The sequence below is a fragment of the Gymnoscopelus microlampas genome (genome assembly GCF_963454915.1).
Source record: "Gymnoscopelus microlampas genome assembly, chromosome: 16".
Taxonomy (NCBI): Eukaryota; Metazoa; Chordata; class Actinopteri; order Myctophiformes; family Myctophidae; genus Gymnoscopelus; species Gymnoscopelus microlampas.
In genome coordinates, this window is record NC_139953.1 from 39,743,963 (window position 1) to 39,767,464 (window position 23,502).

At 43.1% G+C, this 23,502-nt stretch overlaps 1 protein-coding gene across 4 annotated transcripts in view; it reads left to right on the top strand.

Annotated features, from left to right (window-relative positions):
• Positions 1 to 23,285, top strand: part of dpf3 (double PHD fingers 3) — a 38,813-nt gene extending 15,528 nt beyond the window's left edge. For 2 of the 4 annotated variants that reach the window (XM_084081662.1, XM_084081664.1), the window contains 11 exons: positions 3,135 to 3,295; positions 4,701 to 4,808; positions 9,479 to 9,600; positions 10,330 to 10,425; positions 10,677 to 10,749; positions 11,110 to 11,151; positions 15,364 to 15,501; positions 16,166 to 16,294; positions 19,592 to 19,704; positions 20,591 to 20,672; positions 21,217 to 23,285. In XM_084081662.1, the coding sequence (XP_083937788.1) occupies positions 3,135 to 3,295; positions 4,701 to 4,808; positions 9,479 to 9,600; positions 10,330 to 10,425; positions 10,677 to 10,749; positions 11,110 to 11,151; positions 15,364 to 15,501; positions 16,166 to 16,294; positions 19,592 to 19,704; positions 20,591 to 20,672; positions 21,217 to 21,284 (1,132 nt within the window). In that variant the 3' untranslated portion in view covers positions 21,285 to 23,285. The remainder of the gene's footprint in view (positions 1 to 3,134; positions 3,296 to 4,700; positions 4,809 to 9,478; positions 9,601 to 10,329; positions 10,426 to 10,676; positions 10,750 to 11,109; positions 11,152 to 15,363; positions 15,502 to 16,165; positions 16,295 to 19,591; positions 19,705 to 20,590; positions 20,673 to 21,216) is intronic. The other 2 variants (XM_084081663.1, XM_084081665.1) reach the window with 1 other exon arrangement.
• The last annotated feature ends 217 nt before the right edge of the window (positions 23,286 to 23,502 follow it).

Sequence of the window (23,502 nt, forward strand, 5' to 3'; positions counted from 1 at the left end):
AACACACAAGACTTTGGTGATAATATAACATTAGAGGTAGGGTAGTGTAAGTCATATGTTTTTGTTAAAGTAAGTGCTAAATAGCTGTATATTTTGATAGTAATCATTGCAGACAGAGTCTGAGAACAGGGGTATCCATGTCTCTCCAGCTCTTTGATTAAGAGAAAATACATCTTCAGGTCGTGATTTCACTTTTATCTGGTCAGGAGCAGGATACAGGATAAACAAGTGAAATGGGGAGTATAATGACACGTAGAAATGACCAAACAAAATTGGAATTGGATTTGGAACACTATAGCTGTAGAGACAGGGAGACCCATGTTACTGAACAAATACTCTATAGCAGTGGTTTTCAACCAGTGGTCCGGGGACCACCAGTGGTCCTTGAGGGAGTAACAGGGGGTCCCCAGCGAAATTAGTTAACATAAGCGTCACAATCATTTTAACCGCTTAGCTTTGGCTATTCAAAAATAGCAGATATACAAGCTCATAGCGCGGCACAGAGTGCCGCGCTATGAGCTTGTAGATTTGCTATTTTTGAAAAACCTTGAAAAAGTGTGCATATCTTTGAACATTTATATTTTTTTAAAGCAAAAATTAACTGATATCTTTGCTTTTGGCGGCCCCTGGCACAAAACATTTTCAAGTGGTGGTCCAAATGTATAACAATTTAGGGGTCCTTGGCATGAAAAAGTTTGAAAACCACTGCTCTATAGTAATGATAAATCTTTGACATTTTTACATTTCACTTAGAATATCACTTACCCTTTCTTTAATATTATAAAATAAATGTAAAACAAAATGACATAGTATTTTTTCTTGGAAACCTTGAAAAACCTTTCTTTTTTTTCATAGTGATACCAATATCATGCTCTTATCCAGAGCGACTTAAAATAAAATAAGAACTTGAATTATACTACGTTAGTTCCATTGATCCAAGCCGAAAACTCAATCGATTGATTGACCAGTAAAGTGAACATGATCTGAAAATGCCTTCAAGATGTTCAAGTGCGTGCGGCCCCGATCCGGAAAAGGTTTTGAAACCGCTGACCTAGAGACCATGCTGCACACAGACGTGCACGCTATGATGCACGCAAACACACATACGACAAAGATGCACTCAGACACACTTATGTAAGGGTTCCTAATCCTGCCTGGGGGTTTTATACAGGCACTATGCGGTAGGAAGTGGGACAGAAACATACACACAGTGATGGATTTGCTGGGGGGGAGGGGGGGCGGGGGTAGAGGGGAAATCCATGCCTCTGCTTTTGATATCCCCCTGTGGTAATTGCCCCCCGAAAGGTAAAAAAGAAAATCGGCACATATAGGCTGCATAATTGCAGATACTGATGTCGTAAAAAAAAGAAAGAAAGAAGTCTAATACTGATATATCAGCCTAAAGATAGTCTTCAAAAGACAATAACCCATTGAGACCTGAACCCGATTCTACATGTCTCCTAAATCTCAACAGTATTCTTTTTCATGTCAAGGACCCCCAAAATGATATGTATTTGGCCACGGACCCCCATCAAAATATTTTGTTCCAGGGACCCCCAGAAGCAAAGATTTGAGTAAAAAATGTTCGCTTTAAAAATATATATATTCAAAGATTTGCACACATTTTCACGATTTTTCAAAAATGGCAGATCTACAAGCTCAAGCTCGTAGCGCAGCACTCGGTGCCGCGCTATGAGCTTGTAGATCTTCTATTTTTGAATAGCCCAAAGTGTAAAATAATGCTTTTTAGCTCAAATCTAAAAATGACACAGTTCCAAGTCTTAATGGGATAAGGTGGCTGCACTGGTAGCCAAAGTGACAATATTTTATTCTTGACGCAGAGTAATGAAAACCGACGTTTCGGCAGCTAACTGCCTTCTTCAGGGTATATGATGTATATCGGCCAAACCGATATATTGGTCTGTCTCTCTAGCTCTGGTCCGTTCTCCGGGCTATGGACCAGAGCTAGTCTGTCTCTAATCGTGATTCAGGTCCTGTGCCTGCTGGCAGACACAGACACTGTTGATGCGTGTGTCTGTGCATGCATGCATGCGACATGTGTGTGACTGTGTGTGTGTGCTTGCGTGCGTCTATGTAAACCTATAACCCATCTGTCTGTCATGCAGGAAAAGACATCTCATCCATATTCTGTTGTTGTATGTTGATCTCTTTTACAGTAGATGTTTTCTGCTATCTTCATCCTGACCTGCTGCTCATGGGGGAGAGGGAGAGAGAGAGAGAGAGAGAGAGAGAGAGAGAGAGAGAGAGAGAGAGAGAGAGAGAGAGAGAGAGAGAGAGAGAGAGAGAGAGAGAGAGAGAGAGAGAGAGAGAGAGAGAGAGAGAGAGAGAGAGAGAGAGAGAGAGAGAGAGAGAGAGAGAGAGAGAGAGAGAGAGAGAGAGAGAGAGAGAGAGAGAGAGAGAGAGAGAGAGAGAGAGAGGAACAGGATGATTCATGTCTGTTGGGTCTTCTTTATACTTCGTCTCTGTCGGGTGGAAACCTCTCCCACCCAGCAATGTGTGATAGGGCTCTATAGCAGGGGACAGGCGGGAGAGCAGGTTTCTTGGATAAGTGCCGATCCAAAAAACTCAAACTAAATAAAAACTAAACTAAAACAGTAAAACATTTTCACACACAAAAAAAACTAAACTAGTAAATCCGTTTTAAAAACTAATTAACCCATTAAGACCTGAAGCCAATTCTACAAATGTCTTCTAAATCCTAGTTTTCTGAAACACCTATGTTTTTTCTATATCAAACTTTTTCATGTCAAGGACCCCTAAAATGATATGTATTTGGCCACGGACCCCCATCTCAAAATATTTAGTTCCAGGGACCCCCAGAAGCGAAGAATAGAGTTAAAAATGTTCGCTTTAAACAATATATATATTCAAAGATTTGCACACATTTTCACGATTTTTCAAAAATAGCAGATCTACAAGCTCGTAGCGCGGCACTCGGTGCCACGCTATGAGCTTGTAGATCTGCTATTTTTGAATAACCAAAGCGTAAATAATGCTTTTTCAAAGTCAAAACAACAACATTTAAAGCTGTAGTAACCTTGGTCTGTCCATGTATCTGCCCTCTGCTTGATAGTGTCTTACATCTATCTGTCTGTCTCTGTCTGTCTGTCCAGGCTGGGCGATCAGTTCTACAAGGAGGCCATAGAACACTGTCGCAGCTACAACGCCCGGCTGTGCGCCGAGCGCAGCGTCCGCATGCCCTTCCTGGACTCCCAGACCGGCGTGGCCCAGAACAACTGCTACATCTGGATGACAAAGTGCCACCGCCAGCCAGGTGAGGGCGCCACCAGTGTCTCTAACGCACTGGGATTCAAAAACTATAAAGCAAAACAAACAAGAACTAATTGACTTACTAAATGTCAATTATGACTGTGGTAACAGTCTGATAACACTGTGGTCCCTCGGCCAGGGGGGGGGGGGGGGACCGACAGACTCGAGTCAAACAAAACTGTTACATTTCAGGATTCAAAATCAGAAATAGCTAAAGTAGCAGATCTACAAGCTCTAAACGCGCCATGATATGCTTTCCCCTCCCTCCCTTCCTCCATGCATCCATCCATCCATCCATCCATCCGTCCATGCATGCATCCATCCATCCATCCATCATGTTATCTGGGTGATGTTGAGGCTTCGGTTTCCTGGTGGTTTTGGACACAAATAGCAGCAGTGTGTCCTACAGGCCTGACAGGAGACACCCTGCTCTTAGTGGTCAACCTCTGTCTCAATATACGCATTTATTCTGGGCTTGTCACACCAACTCTCTCTCTCTCTCTGTCTCTCTCTCTCTCCCTGTCTCTCTCTCTCTCTTTGATTCTACAGCAGGGATTCCCAAACTCTTTTCAGTGCTAGACCCAAAAGATAAATGTTGGTGTCTCCCCCCGCAACCCAGACTTTGGTACAAATGAACCCTCTTTCAGAAATAGTGAAAATAGTCACTCTACAAGTTGTCAACACATCTACAAGTTGGAACTTGTGGATTGGCTATTTTCACTGCCTGTTAAAGTTTTTGAAAATGTATGGATTTTTTTCTCTTTTCTAAAATAGTTTTTTCCCCAAAACAAATCGTATTTATTATTGAAAATCTTTTAAAATAAAATGTTTTGTCGGTAGGAAATGTACTTATAACCCATAAAAAAATGGGTCCATGTCAGACCCCTAAATGAGTCCCGACCCACGTACTGTTTTGGAAACACTGGTGTACTTGTCTCTCTGCACATTGAGTTGAGTTGAGTTTATTCCAGGATAACCAGGTTCTGTCACAATCCACAGGGAAGTGCGTGAGACATTTTTACATTTTTGACAGCTAATACACCAGATGTTGTTGTGGTTGATGAAGAGTCCAGAGAAGTGTCTGTGTTAGAGATAGCATGCACCTTTGACCCTAGCCTAGAGGAAGCCTTTATGACCAAGGTAATTAAATACCAACCACTCCTACATACCATCTCAGAGCTGGGCTATAGGTGCAGAACTATTTGTTTTTTATATATATAGGCAAAAATGCTGGCAAAGTACTGTGCTCTCGCTCTCTATTTCATAATTGGTAGCCGCCACATATGGCGGAGTACTGAGTGATATGCTTATTGTATCATGAAGACATTAATATTTGTGTCCTTGTATGCTCTCCTTTATGTGGACATGAATAAATTGTTAAAATGTGTGTTTTTGTGTGTGTGTGTCAGGTCAGGCAGTAGGACAGATGTATTCTTATCCAGCTCGTTGTTGGAGGAAGAAGCGGCGACTCCACACACCACTGGACCCCCAACTACGACTGTGTGAGCTCAGACTGGGTAACTAACACACACGCACGCACGCACACACACACACACGCACGCACGCACGCACGCACGCACGCACGCACACACACACACACACACACACACACACACACACACACACACACACACACACACACACACACACACACACACACACACACACACACACACACACACACACACACACACACACACACACACACACACACACACACACACACAAGGGAAAAAAGGTGGGCCCATTTCTAGGAGAGATTGCCCCTGTCTTCAACAGATTCATTATTCTTTAGTATTCTTTAGCAGATCTCAGCCTACACGTTTAAATATAATGTCTTTTATGTCTAAACAGCATGGTAAAACACTGCACAACACTTTAAAGTTGCTCCATGCATTGGCGTACACAGTATCAATATGCAACCGCATCGTTTAGTCTTTTTTATTGACATGAAGCATGACGTTTCATGTTTTAGTTGATCTCTTTTAAAGTGTCATTGATGTCTTGAAGTGACCGCTATCGCCGCCGCTGTTGGGGGCTCATCCGGACCCCACTTTGAGAACCACTGTTTCAACAAAATGTGTCATAAATCACATGTCGTGAGAGGATTCTCGGCGGTCGGATCTGCACTGGTTTCCATGATAGATTGATGAATGGAGGGCCGGGAAAAGGAAGGAATTTGGGGTAAAATTTGTGGAGGTTTATGTAAATGGTGTGGCTGATATTGTTGACAATGGACAATGGACATGTACTGTGTTGCCGTGGTTCTTCAAACCCCCAGGGGTCCTTGAAGGTGTTCCAGGGGGTCCCCATGCTAAATGATTGATGGTTATGAACCAAATGGACCCTTGTAACTCTGATAAATGGAAACAAATGGAACCTTACAGGTCTGTAACTCAGAGAGTGTACAAATGGAACCAAATGGACCCTTACGGGTCCATTTGGTTCCATTTGTACACTCTCTGAGTTATGGGGTTCGGTAATGCATACTGACCTGGGGGTCCTTGAAATTAAAAGGTTTTAGAGCCACTTGAGTAGTGACTCTTTCTTTCTTTCTTTCTTTCTTTCTTTCTTTCTTTCTTTCTTTCTTTCTTTCTTTCTTTCTTTCTTTCTTTCTTTCTTTCTCTAATGGGTTCCATGTTGTGCATGGTGTGGTGACTCTCACAGGTCAGGCTTTTGGTCCCCTCTAGAAGCACATACATATTTTATATCTGCTCACTGTATACTGTCTGACCATCTGGCTCTGGTTAGCCTGTCTGTCTGTCTGTCTGTCTGTCTGTCTGTCTGTCTGTCTGTCTGTCTGTCTGTCTGTCTGTCTGTCTGTCTGCCCGACCGTATCTGTCTGTCTGTCTGTCTGTCTGTCTGTCTGTCTGTCTGTCTGTCTGTCTGTCTCTCTCTCTCTCTCTCTCTCTCTCTCTCTCTCTCTCTCTCTCTCTCTCTCTCAGGGGTCTCCAGGTTCATTCTTCTTTGAATCAATGCCTCCTCTCTCTGTTCGGACTACACACACACACACACACACACACACACACACACACACACACACACACACACACACACACACACACACACACACACACACACACACACACACACACACACACACACACACACACACACACACACACACACACACACACACACACACACACACACACACACACACACACACACACACACACACACACACACACACACACACACACACACACACACACACACACACACACACACACACACACACACACACACACACACACACACACACACACACACACACACACACACACACACACACACACACACACACACACACACACACACACACACACACACACACAACACACACATACACACACACACACACACACACCCCTCCTTGCAGTACAGGAGCACCCTAACAGGGCCTCTATAATCATTTGTCCATGAGGTTTTAGAATGTAAGTGAGTCCTGTGAGGTAGCTTTGCGTGTGTGTGTGTGTGTGTGTGTGTGTGTGCGTGCGTGCGTGTGTGTGCGCGTGTGTGTGTGTGCGTGCGTGCATGCGCGTGTGTGCATTTGTGTGCGTGCGCGTGTGTGTCTGTGTCCGTATGTTTGTGCACGTGTGTCTGTGCGTTCACATGTTTGCGTGTGTGTTTGTACACTGTCGCTGCAGTACGTGTGTCTGCTACATCCAGTAATCCGTGTGCGTTGTGTGTCCGTGCATGTGAAGTGTAACTTAGACTGCAGGAATGAAGGAATGCCCCATGCATGCATCCAGGAACTGGATAAGGGGCTGAAATAAAAGCAGCTCTTTGTGTGCATGTCTGCCACTCTATTGTCTGTCCTCACTGTCCTCCAGTCTTCTAGACGCAACACTATCCTCCCACTTTATACCCACAGACACTCGGCTCTAAGCTGTCTCTAGAAGAAGTACTCCGATTTTTTTTTGTCTGAAGTGAAAGTAGCAATAGCACAACGTAGAAATCGTTGTTGTCGGGCAGAAACCTCTTATCTCCATATTCGTCACCTTGTTAAACTAATGGCCTATGTAATTTTTTTACGTTTTTCAGGAAAAAAAAAACTGATCCAAAACAAAACCATATGATATTTCTTAATCATTTCACCCAAAATGTTTATAACAAATTATGACATCAACAATTAGTGACATCTGCTGGGCCACTAATGGGAACTGCAGGTAATTTTGTTCTCCCGTGTGAGCTTCAATTTCAAGAGCTCTCCCTTGCCGCCTGGGTCAAAGTGGTTAAACAGAAAACATAAAATACATTTTCAGGGTGAGACAACCCCCACCACCCCCATCGCAGGAGAGAGCTGGCAGGGACAGAGCAAGCTTTGTTATAGGCCGAAACACTGAGGAGAGAGGAGATTTAACCCAGATATTATAGCTGTCATATAAGTCGACAGAGAGGACGCGAGCGGACATGTTTATGTAACAGATGGGGGCCATTTTCTTAGCCACTTAAGCCCCTATGCTCTATGCACATACTTGTACTGTACTTAAGTACAGTTCTCAAGTATAATACCACTGGTGTATCGTGTGTGTGTGTGTGTGTGTGTGTGTGTGTGTGTGTGTGTGTGTGTGTGTGTGTGTGTGTGTGTGTGTGTGTGTGTGTGTGGGAGAGGAGAGTCACAAAGGCAGTGCAGTAGCCCTGCTTTCAATAACATAACAAACAAACAGACAGACAGACAGAAACAGAGAGAGACAGAGGGAGAGACAGAGAGACAGAGGGAGAGACAGAGAGAGACAGACAGACAGACAGACAGACAGACAGACAGACAGACAGACAGACAGAGACAGACAGACAGACAGACAGACAGACAGAAACAGAGAGAGACAGACGGAGAGACAGAGAGAGACAGAGGGAGAGACAGAGAGAGACAGACAGACGGAGAGACAGAGGGAGAGACAGACAGACAGACGGAGAGACAGCGAGAGAGAGACAGACAGACAGACAGACAGAGGGAGAGAGAGAGAAAGACAGACATAGAGAGAGATGGATGAAAGGGTGTGGTTGTGTTTAGTGGTGTGGTTGTCATGTGACCTTGTGGACATCAGTCTTTATTGGAGTTGAGTGTACAATGGCCGCCGCAGTTTAAACAAATGAAAAGCAGCCTTTCTGCCTCGGCAGCGAAAACACTTGATCCTGCACACATGTTCAGCACACATGTGTACGCCAACGCACAACACACATGAACGCACGCACAGACACACACACGCACAGAGACCTTCCTCCTCCATTGCTTACCTACAGTAGCCTACATGGTTGCTTTTGGACAGAAACCTCTTATCTCCATATCCATATCTCTAACCTTTTGTGTGTTTTCCTAAATTAACGCCCCACTTGATCATACTACAGCGTCACACAAAAGTATCAAAAGTAGCAGATCTGAAGGCTCGAAAGCAGAAATAACTCATCAGGTGCCCGGAACCCACGACCGGAACCTCCGGCGCATAATTGCACCTCCAAAATGATTCCCCTGGTTTAAAATGTGTTTAGTTTGGTATCATTCGTTTAGTTTCTTTTGGTAAAATAAGCGTTTGGTGTGTCCATCTTTTATTCTAACTCGTAGCGTGACCAGCGAGACAAAACTAATTGATTCGCATTATGTGGGGGAACAAAAACAAGGCGACACCAACCATAATAATACACACCATAATACCGCCGGATCAAACGGCTCAGTTTTAGAATGAATACCAGGCTTTTCTCCGTGGTGGAAAGCCTGGTGCCACGAGGCTATCTGATTAGTAACAGTTTTGGATGTACAAGGTTTTCCACCCGACAGCATTTAGATCTTCCTCTTATCAGTGGTTTTCAACCAGTGGTCCGGGGACCACCAGTGGTCCTTGAGGGGGTTCCAGGGGGTCCCCAGACAAATGAATAGTTAGGAACCAAATTGGACCTTGTGTGTCTGTAACTCTGAGAGTGTACAAATGGAACCAAATGGACCACAACGGGTCCATTTGGTTCCATTTGTACACTCTCAGAGTAATGAACACTGATGATGATACAGTGTAGATTGGGACCCCCAAGAAATCAAAATGGTTGAGTCCCTGGCATATCTTTTCAAATGGGGGTCCCTGGGCTAATATTTGTCAATTTGGGGGTCCGTGACGCAAAAAAGGTTGAAAACCACTGCTCTTATTATTTTCTTCTTTCACCCCCCCCCCCCCCCCCTCCCTCCCTCATCTAGAGGCAGAGCTGGCCCCCAAACGGGAGGGTCCCCCAGGGGAGTCCACGGCCCTGGAGGCCCTACTGAGAGGAGACAATCTTCTGGACAAAAACAAGGAGGAGGAGACCATGCTGGAGATACAGGTCATTTACATTATTAGACATGGTTATAAGAACACTCAAGAGCAAGCATTATGTCATGTTGTTGCTGTCTTATCTCCATATTTTTACTTTTCGTGTTTTTGTTCGTAGATCAACGCCCTACTTTAGCTGTTTTTTGGCTACTTTATCTGTTTTTGAATTTGAATCCTAAAAAGTAACAGTTTTGGACATAATGAGGTTTCCACCCGACAGAGACGATATAGCGTATTTATTGTAAGAAACAACCTTGTTGTCTTGTAAGAAACAACCAAGCATTATGTGTATAAGCATCTCTCTCTGCGTGTGTGTCTGTGTTTCTGTAGTGCAGAGTAAAATGGTTAGAAATGTCTTATTTTATATACAGGGATTTCATTATGAAACAATCTACCTTTTAACCACCAAACAAAGACAATTTATTTTACAGGCTTTGTGGGCAGAATGCTATGTATTTTCTTTTTCTTCTTCTTTTATTATAGGTTTATTTTAGCTATTTATTTTCCATGTGTTTGTAATGTGTGTCTGTTTTAGGGCGAGAAATAAGTTTACTAAATAACTTTTTTAAGTGCTGTCCTCTAGATTTTGTCTGTTTTGAATCCCAATTGTTCTCCTCACTAACACTGTTGTTCTTCTCTGGCGTGTCCTTTATGTTTGACTGTTCTTCTCTGGTGTGTCCTTTATGTTTGACTGTTCTTCTTCTCTGGTGTGTCCTTTATGCTTGACTGTTGACTGCAGAGGGTCCTGGAGGCGGAGGAGAACGGAGACGGTTTCCATGACGATGAAGACTTTGATGTGGACACCCCAAAAAGGAAGAGTAGGAACAGAGGGAAGGTACAGTAAAAAAGTCTCAAGAAGAGAACGAGTGAAAGAGAGGCAGTGGAATAAAAAGAGAGAAATAGAGAGTCATGATTAATCCCACAGGGGAAATACAGATTGTTTAATCAATAAATAAGTATTGTTTCTGTGGACACAGATCTTGATCTTGTGGGTGTTTGTCTAATGTGTTTTCTAAACTGCTGTAACAAATTGCCCGTTTGGGAAACAAACAAACTTGACCATTGATGCTGGCTGTCTCTGTACAGGGACGAGGGTCCGGTCGCAGGAGGACAGAGGCTGTCTCCACTGAAGACCAGGACAAGCCCTACGTCTGTGACAGTAAGATCTGACGAAACCTCCTCCGTCGAAGTGCGCTTTCATTTCAGTTCATGCTAACACACAGACAGTTAGGAGTAACATAATACGACGGTATTGTAGAGCAGTTGTCTGTTTTCACCTTCCCATGAAAGGCCTTATTCTTTCACACTGTTTCCAAGACATAAACCGCAGCATGGAGTTGATGCAGAACTGACTTAGCATGCGACAACTTAGCATACTGGGAGATATACCGCTCTGGGAATGGACTGCCTTGGGATTGTTTGATAAGCAATATCGTCTCTTTCATTTTGTATTCTCCTGTTCTGTGCTCATATCTTTCCTTTCTTTCATGGTTTGCCTTTTATGTCTCCTCTGTTCCAGACAGATACAAACAAAAGCATAACTCAAAAAGGGCCGAACAAGGTATCTGACTGTCCACCATCTTGTTTTTTCTCAGGGCTATGTGTCTTGCTCTAATGACCAGGCTTTGCGCTCACGGGGAAAACAGCTGGTGTACGTGTGGCTAATGCAGTGGTTTTCAAAGTATGGGCGCCAGGGTGGCCAATTCCAAAGGAGAGGAAGATGAAAAAATTAAGAAAAAGTTTAAAAGAAAAAGAATGATATACAATTTCCTATTTCAAATCAAATTCAACTCAAAAGATGATTGTGCCAGTTTAAACACTCTCAACCAGGCATCCCTATTTGTCTCCACCAGGCCCTAGGCGTGGCCGAGACTATGTTTTGCACCATGTCCGTCTGTCCGTGTGTGTCCGTGTGTTCGTCCGTCCGCCTGTGAGCAGCTAATCTCCTGCACCGTTGGCTCGATCGACGTGAAACTGTGCACACACACTCCCTCGATGCCAGAGCAGAACCTCTGCCCCAAATATTTATAGCGCCACCAGGAGGCCAATTTTTTGCAAACATTTTTTTTATATTACTCCCAGACACACAGTATCTCTAGTCGTATAGGATCAAGACAGATCGATCCGATTTTTCATATTCCATCCTGATTGGCGAATTCTCAAAATTGCTGGCCCACAATAACCTAACTAGCCTGGCAGAGACCTATGGTCCAAGGAGCACTTTTTCTAGTTTGGTCACGTCAGTACTGTACATTTTTTTCCCCGAAATGTTCTCTCCTTTTTTTCCCCTTTTCTTTTTTAACCATGCACTCCAACCCTCTATCCTTATTAAAACGGACCTTAGTTGCACTGTATCGGTGCGTTCTTTTTTCCCCCTCTACACACCAAACCTCTTTGCCGAAAATAGCCGATCTACAAGCTTATGAGAGCTTGTAGATCTGCTGTCTTCTGCTGATGTTCCCCTCAGACTATAGGGATGCTGGGTTTCAAGTGGTTAAACCATTTCTTAATAGGGCGGCCGCAGCGCAGCCGGAGGCTATATGGTTATTTTTTGTGGGGTCCTTGGCATGGAACACTTTGGGATCCCCTGGCCTGGGTCTAATGGAATGCTAATCCAACACTGTTGTATAGCGCTTCACACGCTTCCAGATCAGTTCTGCCAACGCACGCTGCTGCATGATGCCACTAACACCATGCTATAGGGATGGCGCGCTGCCAGGCATGATGACGCCCCCAACCAACCAACAAACCACCTTCAAGCACCAAGCAGTCAAGCTATATGGGTCACTTCAACTTGTGACATATATAATAGCAGCGGTTCCCATTATGAACCTTTTCTGGATCAGGGGCCCACTTGAAAAATCTCAAAAGTGCTCGCCTTCCCACCCATCTGACCACTTAAATTAACATGTGGTCGGATTGGGTTAGGCCGCATGCATTTTCAGAGCTTTTTAATGATCAATCGATCGATTGTGTTACGACTTGGATCAATGAAACTAACATAGCAGTCACTTCGTGCCGCGCCGCGAGCTTGTACATCTGCTATTTTAGATTTTTTTTTATTTTTTGTATGTCGAAAGAACTGCTGGTTTAGAAGGCATTTGTAGAATCGGCCTCAGGTCTTAATAGTTTTAAGAAAAAATACCATGACTTTTTATTTATTTAATTAAAATGGTATTGTTTTGTCAATTATTTGGGGGCCTACTTGCAATTTCCTCCCGGCCCACGAGTTGGGAGGTTGATAAGACAAGTCTACAGGTGGAGCCATTTTAGCAAAAATAGCGATAGCAGATCTACAAGCTCACAAGTCGCGATGCGACGTGCTGTGAGCTTGAAGATCTGCTATCGTTATTTTCTTTCTTTTTTTTACAATTAAAAAAAATGTTTTTACCCCACAAAAAATATGATTTCATCAAAATGTTATGTTGCACCAATACTGCAAACATCTGTATGAGTGTTCGGGGCCTTTAATTCAATAGAGAAACAGATGTTTGGGGTCATTTTGTGCCTATATTATAATGAGACCAAACTACATTTGAGAAACAGAGCTGCATCCTATACTTACGGTACTAATGTTGGAAAAGTGGTGCATGATGGAGTAGCTTCTATAATGGCTTACCACGGTTATGTGCTTGCCTTTTGAATATCCAGTTAAAAACAGAGGAACTACTACAGCTTTCATATTTTTGGTATAAACTGCCCTCCCAATACTCGTTTCCCAACTTGTTTGGGTCGTCCGTGGCTTGGCAGAATGAAAAGCATACCATTTGAAACAAACAGATAAATCAAACATTACATTGAAAAGGGCCTTGAGTCATAGTTTTTGGCAGCAGATGGTTTATTGTGACCCTTTCCCTTGTAGTTGACTAGTTATTGGCGTAGATGTCTTAAAGGGAAACTTTTCCAATTTTGATCCTAAATGAAAACAAATTCTGATGCGAGGAGATAATATATAAAGTGTGGGGAAAAAAATACCCTATGTTTTTTGTGTAAACGCAGTCTAACACTCAAATGCGTCAAATGAGTGACGAGTTGGGGCACGATGCGTCATGGATGAGTTCCAATTCCAATTAGCCCCAAACCGTCACTATAGCATGAACTGAGAGTGAGAATATACTGTCGTCTGTGTATTTCTCATGTGGTTGGCGTCACAAAATGATCAAGCGTACACACTGGGGGTATTTTTCCCTCCGACATATGATCTCCTCACATTAGAACTATAGAATTTACCTTTAAAAATCTGCAAAGTTTTCCTGTGATGGTCATGCTAGTATAGTGATAGATAGATAGATAGATAACTGCAGTACAACAAGAGAGATGTGTAAAACATGACAGTGATGTCCAGATGAGAGACGCAGATTTATTTGTAAGCGTTGTGTGCTGCCTGTAGTGTCACTTTTCCCTAACTACTTCCCTGTAGAATGGCTGTGTTGTTGTGTGCCTAAAAGAACTGATCTATGAGCTAACATGGCGCAACGTGTTGTTAAGCTTGTAGATCGTTCATTTTTTTTAAAGGCCTTTACAAACCAAGGGTGTAACAATGATGAATACTTGCTGGCAAATATTTTTGCATCACAACTATTCGTATAGAGTTGATGTATCATTCATACAGGCTGATACCTTTATTCATGGTGCGGAAGCTCATAAAAATCAACCTTGTTCCAGATACAAATTGCGTAGCTTTTGTGTACTAATGCTACAAACAACTATATGTTTTCGGGGAAATGAATCACAGAAAAACCACCCCTGTAAGGACCTTTTGGGCACACAACACTCTTGTGCGATAGAGTATCAATTATATTGACCCATTGTGTCTGAAATAAAATGTATCTAGGCTTTTCTTTTCTTATTAGGAAAGTGGGTCATATTTTATATAACAAAGGTGGTGTAAGTGATATTTCTTTGCTAAAATAAGTGTTAAATAGCTCTATATTCTGATAGTAATCATTGCTATTGTGTGTTTGTTCAGTAACAGGGGCTTCTCTGTCTCTCTCCAGCTCTTTAGTAAACAGAAAATAGGTTTTTAGGTCGGGATACCAATTTGATCCAATCAGGAAAGAGAACCCATACAAAATACAAGATAAACATTTGAAATCGGATGTGATGAAACAAACAAACAAAAAAACTGCTAAATTGGAGCTGAAACACAATGAAATTAAAGCTGATAAGTTGGATTCTCTCTCCTTATTGGATGAAATTTGTGTCCCACCTGAACATGTATTATGTATATGTCTAGTAAAAAGATGAAGAGACGAGGACACCCCTGTTACTGAACAAACACTCTGTATAGCAATGATTACTATCGGAATATAGAGCTTTGTCTTTTTAACCAAAGGCTGATAAAAAAAATATCACGTACAGCAGTGGTTCTCAAAGTGGGGTCCGGGAACCCCCAGGGGTCCTTGGGTGGGTTCCAGGGGGTCCCCAGCAAAAGCAGTTAATACAGCATCACAATCATTTGAACCCCTTTATTATTGGAAACGTTGGATATTCAAAAATAGCAGATATACAAGCTTACAGCGTGTCACTGTGAGCTTGTACATCTGCTATTTTTGAACATTTTTAAAAAATCTTGAAAGGGTTTTGTGCCAGGTCCCTGGCACAAAACCATTTTCAGATGGGGGTCCGCGGTCAAACATATATATAAATTTGAGGGTCCTTGACTCCTTGACATGAAAAAGTTTGAGAACTACTGACTTATAGCACCTTTTAAAGTCAAACTGTATTAAATGTGACAGCTTTAACGGTGGAATGTCGTGGTCTCTCTCTCTAGTCTGCGGGAAACGTTACAAGAACCGTCCCGGCCTGAGTTACCACTACACCCACACCCACCTGGCCGAGGAGGAGGGAGGAGGCGAAGAGGACAAGGAGATGAGCCAGTCTCCTCCCCTGCGCCCCGACAACCACAAACGTAAGGAGAGCTGCATGGGCTGCAACTATTTTCTTAGTGATTATCCTATCGATTACTTTGTGTCTACGATGTGTCACATAATGAGAACAATGCGGTGTGGAAGAAAATCACTGATGCAGATACAGACATACAGTATAGTAAATCCAATATATGAGGGCTAATGTGTCTCTAATATTATTGTTGAACACATTCCCTGCCAGAGGTCTTTTTTTTTTTTTACTTCCCCCACTGCCAGCATTAATAACATTGAAAAAAAAAAAGTACACAGGAGCCGAGATACAGGATTTTAAAGTAATAAGTTAACCAAGGAGTGAATGGAGCTAGAAATCTTTGGATGTCCATATCTCTGGTTCTGAGTGGATAAATTGGAAATAACCGTTGTTTTTCCAACAACGGTTATACTCGTTGTTGGCAGATAACGGGGTATTTTTCCAACAACGAGTATAACCGTTGTTGGCAGGTAATGTGTTAAGATAAGGAATGACTGTGTCCATCAACCAATTATCTAACAGCTTTGTGTGTGTGTGCGTGTGCGTGTGCGTGTGCGTGTGCGTGTGCGTGTGCGTGTGCGTGTGCGTGTGCGTGTGTGTGTGTGTGTGCGTGCGTGCGTGCGTGCGTGCGTGCGTGTGTGTGTGTGTCTGTGTGTGTGTGTGTGTCCTGACAGCTCAGAAGGGTCCGGACGGATCCGTCATCCCCAACGACTACTGTGACTTCTGCCTGGGAGACCAGGACTCCAACCGGAAGACAGGCCAGGCTGAGGAGCTGGTCTCCTGCTCCGACTGCGGTCGCTCCGGTGAGCCTCTCCTCTCCTCTCCTCTCCTCTCCTCTCCTCTCCTCTCCTCTCCTCTCCTCTCCTCTCCTCTCCTCTCCTCTCCTCTCCTCTCCTTTTCCTCTCGTCTAGGCTTAGCTATAGATGTTGAAAAGACTTTCACTGTTAGACCAGTTATAACACAGTTTTAGCCTAGCCGTATTGTAGACGTCTAATAGCCCGAAAAATGCTCAGTGGGATATGAGTCAAACCGACAGATCTCATTTGTTTATTTTTGGAACACAGTTCTTATATGCCGTGATATTAAACACATCTATAGGAATTCAGAATGGGGAGGGGAAAAAACGTGTCCCGGATACGTAAATTACACCAGGCTTCAGTACTCTATTTCAGGGGTCTTCAACAGGGGGTCCGGGACCCCTAGGGAGTCCTCAGAGTTACTACAGGGGGTCCGCCAAATCTATGTGTGATATGATTTTTTTTTACCTTAACCACTTGAACCCTAGCATCCTTTTTCTGAGGGGAACTTTAGCCAAAAATAGCAGATCTACAAGCTCTCAACGCCTCGCGAGAGCTTGTAGATCGGCTATTTTTGGCAAAGAGGCTATAGGTGTAGAGGGAAAAAAGAGCAGACTAAGTAAAAAAAAACTAATCTGAAACACAATTTTATACAATATAGAGTAGGGGGTCCCTGCTTCATCTCTCTCTCAGCTAGGGGGTCCTTGGCCTGAAAACGTTGAAGACCCCTGCTCTATTTGGTACTCTTTGACAGGAAGAAACCTTGAGCAGAACCTGGCTGAATGTGGGGCAGGCCATCTGCCTTGACAGACAAAAAAACATAACAACATTAAAAACAAATCAATAACAGTCCACAGCCATGGAGACCCTCCATCGGCAGCCTGAGGGGGGGGGGGGGGTCTATGAAAGCCTGTGTAGCGAGAAAGCCCCATTAGAGAGTCTAGCTTTATGCCTGGCCCTTTATAGCTTTAATAAGTAAATCAAAGGGCCCTCTGATGCTCATACAATCTCCTATCTTTGCTGTGATCAGCATCACTGAACCACAGACGTCTGTCTCTGTCTTCTCATTTCATGAAGTTGTCTCGGTGTGTCTGTGTCATAGATTGGATCAGGCATCCATCCATGATGTAATGCCCTGGTTCTCAATGTCGGGTCTATAGAACCACCAGGGAGGTCCAAATAATGGACCCTTATGGGTCTGTAACTCTGAGAGTGTACAAACGGAACGAAAATGACCCTACAAAAGTGCAGTAACTACATTTTTGGACAAGGGTTTTCATGATTTGGGGGGTTTACCTCAAGAACAGATATACAATTAGTTATTATTATAGTGCAATATCTGATAACTGATAACCTTAAGGTTTAAGGCCTAAACCTTAGATTATTTGCGTAGTTATATGCACTTTGGCTTTGTAGAGCAGAATACTCTGGCCTCTAGCTTGTAGACTGGCTAATTTGTGGTGCTTAACCAAGTATATATCAGGCATTCCTTCCTGCATGCTTCATTGCTTCTCCATGTCAGCCTGTCGAATCGTCCCTCAGTGAGAACCTTTTTACGCCGCATGTATCCGCTCTTCTGTTTTTCTGTTTTCACGCGTTACACCATGGCACGTTTGGCAGCACACGCACACCTCCATTTGCATGATATTTGACCCGGCTGCCTCCGCTGGACTTATAAGCAGAACTTTTGCCACGACTGCACCCGTCACTATATACAGTTGTATGTGGCAGGGCCTTTAGGTAAAAGGCCTGTATTCAACATTTTACTTAAGTAAAAGTACAAAAGTATCTGCATCAAAATAATACTTACAGTACCAAAGTAAAAGTACCGGTACTCAATCCAGCCAATCTGGAAGCTCACAATGCGGTGTGATGCGTTGTGAGTATAAAATAGCTCTTTGATAGTACCCATTTATCAGCTTCAGTTTTATAGTGTTCCATTTTGAATTTTGTCTGCTCATTTCTTTGTGTCATCTCTTCCAATTTCACTTGTTTATCCTATATCCTGCAGGAGTTCTCTCTCCTGATTGGATAACATTGGTATCCCGACCCAACTTAGTATTTTCTTCACTTGCGAGCTGGAAAGATGGAGAGACCCATGTTAATGAACTAACACTCTATACAGCAATGATTCGCTATCAGATTACAGAGCTATTTAACATTTATTCTTAACCAAAATATATCACTTACTGCACCTTTAAGAAATAGACGACATGGAACAGACTCAGCTGGCGGCGAGTCCATCTGAAATGACATCATGAAATGAATGACATCATTCATCAAACCAAACGCCAGAACTCAATGTGTCCCTCCGTCTGTCTCTCATTGTTGTGTTATGAAAGCAGACGGCGGCTCAAAGAAAACACTTCTGTCTCCAATTCCTCTACGCTTCTATTTAGTCTTTATTCATCCTACATTTGATCAATGTTAATTCAACACAGAGAGTGTGCAAATGGAACCAAATGGACCCTTATGGGTCCATTTGGTTCCATTTGCACACTCTCTGTGTTGAATTACATGTGTACGCTCTCTGTGTCGCATTACATGTAGGATTTTAAGTGTAACAGAGGCTGACAGCAAAGCTCATTGTGTTGAGGCACCTCACCTGCCAGTGGGGAGTGTTAGGCGGGAGGAGTAGGACGGAGGCTCTACTACTGCGTCCTCCCGGTGGGGGCTCCTCACTGGCAGGGGAGCCAGCAGCATATAAGAGCAGTGACAACACACAGAAATGTGCGTAGGGAGGAATTAACTCACTGAGTGCCATTAACGTGTTTCACATGTTTTTACCGCTATGGCGCTGGGTGCCATTAACGTGTTTGATGTGTTTTTGAAAAAATAGTAAAAAAAATAATAATTATTATTTTTTTTTTTTTTAAAAACATGTTCAGAACCCAAGATATCATCATCTGAAGATGTGCAGCTCCATCCACTCCTTGTTTAACTTAGAACTGAAAAAGGCTGTATCTCGCTTCCTAAGCACTTTTTGTTTTCTGTGAAAAAAACTCTGGCACTTTTCAGAATCAATTCTGAAATAATTCTGGCACTCAGGGAGTTAACCCATTAAAAAACATAAAAAAACACCAGGGGGCTTAATGAAGTTCTATCAACCTCATAGACACATGAAAAACAGAAAAAGTGCAAAACCATGGCACCGCCTCTTTAAAATACAGAGATGATATATAGCAACATAGGTTTTTCAGAAAGCTGTTGGGATTTAGAAGGCATTTGTAGAATCGGCCTCAGGTCTTAATGGATTAATTGGCATAACGACGATTGGATTAACTGTGCCCTCTCTCCATGCAGGTCACCCCACATGTCTGCAGTTCACAGACAACATGATGCAGGCTGTGAGGACCTACCAGTGGCAGTGCATCGAGTGCAAGTCCTGCAGCCTGTGTGGAACCTCCGAGAACGACGTACGTTCACCTCTAATATAATGTCTGTCTGTCTGTCTGTCTGTCTGTCTGTCTGCTGCACTATAGCGCCTCCTACAGGTTGGTGGGGGTGCCTGCCTGTCCAACAGGGAGAGGATCAGGGAGGGGTAGAGCAGGGGTCTTCAACAGGGGGTCCGGGACCCCTAGGGGGTCCTCAGAGTTACTACAGGGGGTCCTCCAAATCTTTGTGTGATATGATTTTTCTTTTTACCTCAACCACTTGAACCTTAGCATCCCTTTTCTGAGGAGAACTTTTGCCAAAAATAGCAGATCTACAAGCTCACAACGCCGATCTACTGAGCTTGTAGATCGGCTATTTTTGGCAAAGAGGTATAGGTGTAGAGAGGAAAAAGAGCAGACCACGTAAACAAAAAAAAGGTGAATCTGAAACACAATTTTATACAATACAGAGGGGGTCCCTGCTTCATCTCTCTCTCTCAGCTAGGGGGTCCTTGGCTTGAAAACGTTGTTTTCGACCCCTGGGGTAGAGTGTTCCTGCTGACTGTCGTTATTGCAGACAATATCAGTATAGTATATCATACAAGTATAACTCACTCTGTGTGTGTGTGTGTGTACATTTTTTGTTTTGATTGTATTGCTGTATTGTTGTATTGTGCTTTTTGCTTTGGCAATGTAAACGTATGTTTTCTCATGCCAATAAAGCCCTTTGAATTGAATTGAAATTGAATTGTGTGTGTGTGTGTGTGTGTGTGTGTGTGTGTGTGTGTGTGTGTGTGTGTGTGTGTGTGTGTGTGTGTGTGTGTGTGTGTGTGTGTGTGTGTGTGTGTGTGTGTGTGTGTGTGTGTGTGTGTGTGTGTGTGTGTGTGCGTGCGTGCGTGCGTGCGTGCGTGCGTGCGTGTGCGTGTAGGACCAGCTCCTGTTTTGTGACGACTGTGACAGAGGGTACCACATGTACTGCCTGAAACCCCCCATGACCCAGCCGCCAGAAGGTACTATACTGTACTGTATATGTTACTGTGTATGACCCTAACCCTAACCCCGTGACCCAGCCCCCCAAAGGTACTGTACATCAGGGACTTCACGGGCTCTCAGAAGGTTGGGGGGATGGACTTTCGGTGGACTATACCCCTCACTTTACATTTTGGCTATTCAAAAATAGCAGATATACAAGCTCATAGCGCGGCACCGAGTGCCGTGCTATGAGCTTGTAGATCTGCTGTATTTTAAGTTTTTTGGGCGGATTTTGTATTTTTTTTCTCTGTGTTTTGGTTACTTTATTTCGGTTTTAGGGTTAGGTTATTTAATTCTTATTTTTGCCTGATTTTACCGATTTATTATCAAAAAATATATATATATATTATTTTTTTTCAAAAAGTGGGGGGTATGAAATCACGGATCTGTGAGAGTGAGGGTGTCGCGTCGTATGCACAGTGAATGGCCGTGACGCCCCTGCTGTACATGTTACTTATTTGTCTCCTATGCGCTCTCTCTCTCTCTCTCTCTCTCCCCCCCCCCCCCCCCCCCCCCCCCCAGGGAGCTGGAGTTGTCACTTGTGTCTGGAACTGTTGAAGGACAAGGCCTCAGCCTACGAAGAGGCATAACACACACACACACACACACACACACACACACACACACACACACACACACACACACACACACACACACACACACACACACACACACACACACACACACACACACACACACACACACACACAGTGCATTATCAGGCTCAGGGCAGACCTTCAGTTTTTCCAGTGAGGAACAGAGATCCCCTACCTCTCAGACAGCCTACCTGTTCTGCATAATATAGATAACGTATATATTTCACAAATTGTCCATATTTATGTTTCAGAATATACAAAAAGTGGCAAAATAAATGTTTGTAAAACAAATATTTTATATAAATTAGGTTCGTTATTTTTGTTTGTTTTCGTGTATTTTCTTCTATATCCAGTCCTGTATTTTCCCCATAATACATATTGTTTTGTCCAGTTTTTGTGTCATTTGAAACATACGTTTTGTTTTTTTTGGGGTATGGAGGCTGTTTCAGTCATTAAAGGGATAGTTCACCCCCAAAATGACTTTTTTTCCTATCGATGAGTCACCCCATGGAGACTTGAATTCATGGATATTGTTTTGTTTTTGTCAAGCCAATAATTTGATGCCCGGTAGCGGTACCGGTAGGAGACACAAAGGATCTCCTTTGTGTCTCCTACCGGAAACCGCTACCCACCGGTCCGCTGGTCATCAAATTATTGACTTAGGAATGCGACAAAACCCAAAAAATATCCATGGATTCAAGTCTCCATGGGGTGACTCATCGATAGGAAAAAAAGTCATTTTGGGGGTGAACTATCCCTTTAAGTCACCCCTCCCTACCTCACAAGTCCACAGTAATCCCTCTAACCAAACCATTCAAAAAGATGAGGAACATGCTTTATTTTTTACATCATTTGGAAGACACTTTCAGAAGGTTTTTACTACACACTAAAATCCTCATAAAAATCCAGATAATTATCTATATCAGTGGTTCTCAAACTGTGGGTCGGGACCCCAGATGATTTGCTTAATGTGCAACATTGTTTTCTCGCTCAACAGTAAACAAACCAACATACAGTATAAGTGTAGACAGGGTATCTGCACAATTCAAACCAAACCAAATTTCACGTCTCAACTCCTACAATTCCAAGTGCTTGTCAGGATGGCGGGGGGGTCCCCAGTTCAATGATATGATTTATTTGGGGTATCGCGGCTGTAGGTTCGATAACCACTGATCTCTATTGAGACCCCAGGGGAGTGTGGTGGTTCTAATGAACAAGCTGGTAACAGGTGCTTCCAAACGGTACGTGTTCTTGTTGGAAGGAGAGAGAGAGATCGAGCGTTTGTTTGAACTTCACTTTCTATTTCCAGTCCTCTCTCTCTCTCTCCCGGTGTGTGTTTAGACTTCAATAGTGACATTCCATAATTCGTCGCTGTCGGAGGGAAACCTTGTAAGTCCAATAAAACCTTCCTTTTTTATTATTGTTTTAAGAACGATTTAAAATAGTGAAAATAGCCGATATGCAAGTTCACAACGCCTCGCGCCGCAACGTAGGGCGTTAATTTACGAAAAACCAAAACATCCAAAGTTAAAATATGGAGACAAGAGGTTTTTTGTCTGACGACGGCAAGGATATCTTGACTTATTGGATGTTAGTAATAATACCATGGCTCTGAGGGTTTTGTCAAGCATCCTGGAATTAAAGCTGCACTCTGTAACTTTCCTCTTCTACCCCCGGATTTGAACCCGGTTTCCTGCGTAAGTGCTGATTTTTTTTTTTTTCTTTAACCATTGAGCTAATAGAGCCTGCCTGCTTGCTCAGGGGATAGATTGAATCTTGACCATCATCAGGTCAAAATGTGTGTCAGATCCTGTGAGACAAGGTGAGACATGACCTTTGACACGATCTAAATGTCTCAATAGAAGAGCAGGGAGACAAAACACAACCACCCAAGTTATATCGTATTAACACACTCTACCACACAGATTGGACACATTTTTACGTATTCATTAAAGCAGTTTCATTGTGACGCTTTAAAGGCGTAGTTCACCCCCCAAAAAATGACTTATTTTCTATCAATTTCACACCCCATGAAGCCTTGAATTAATTCGCCGTTTTTTTTTTTTTTTTTGGCGCATTCCTAAGCCAATAATTTGATGACTTGCAGAGTTTCCGGTAGGAGACTTGCGGAGTCTCCTACCGGAGTGTATTTTTGGTGAACTACTCTTTTACTGTGAGACGCAGTGAGAGGAAGCTTGGGGTCTGACAGCGT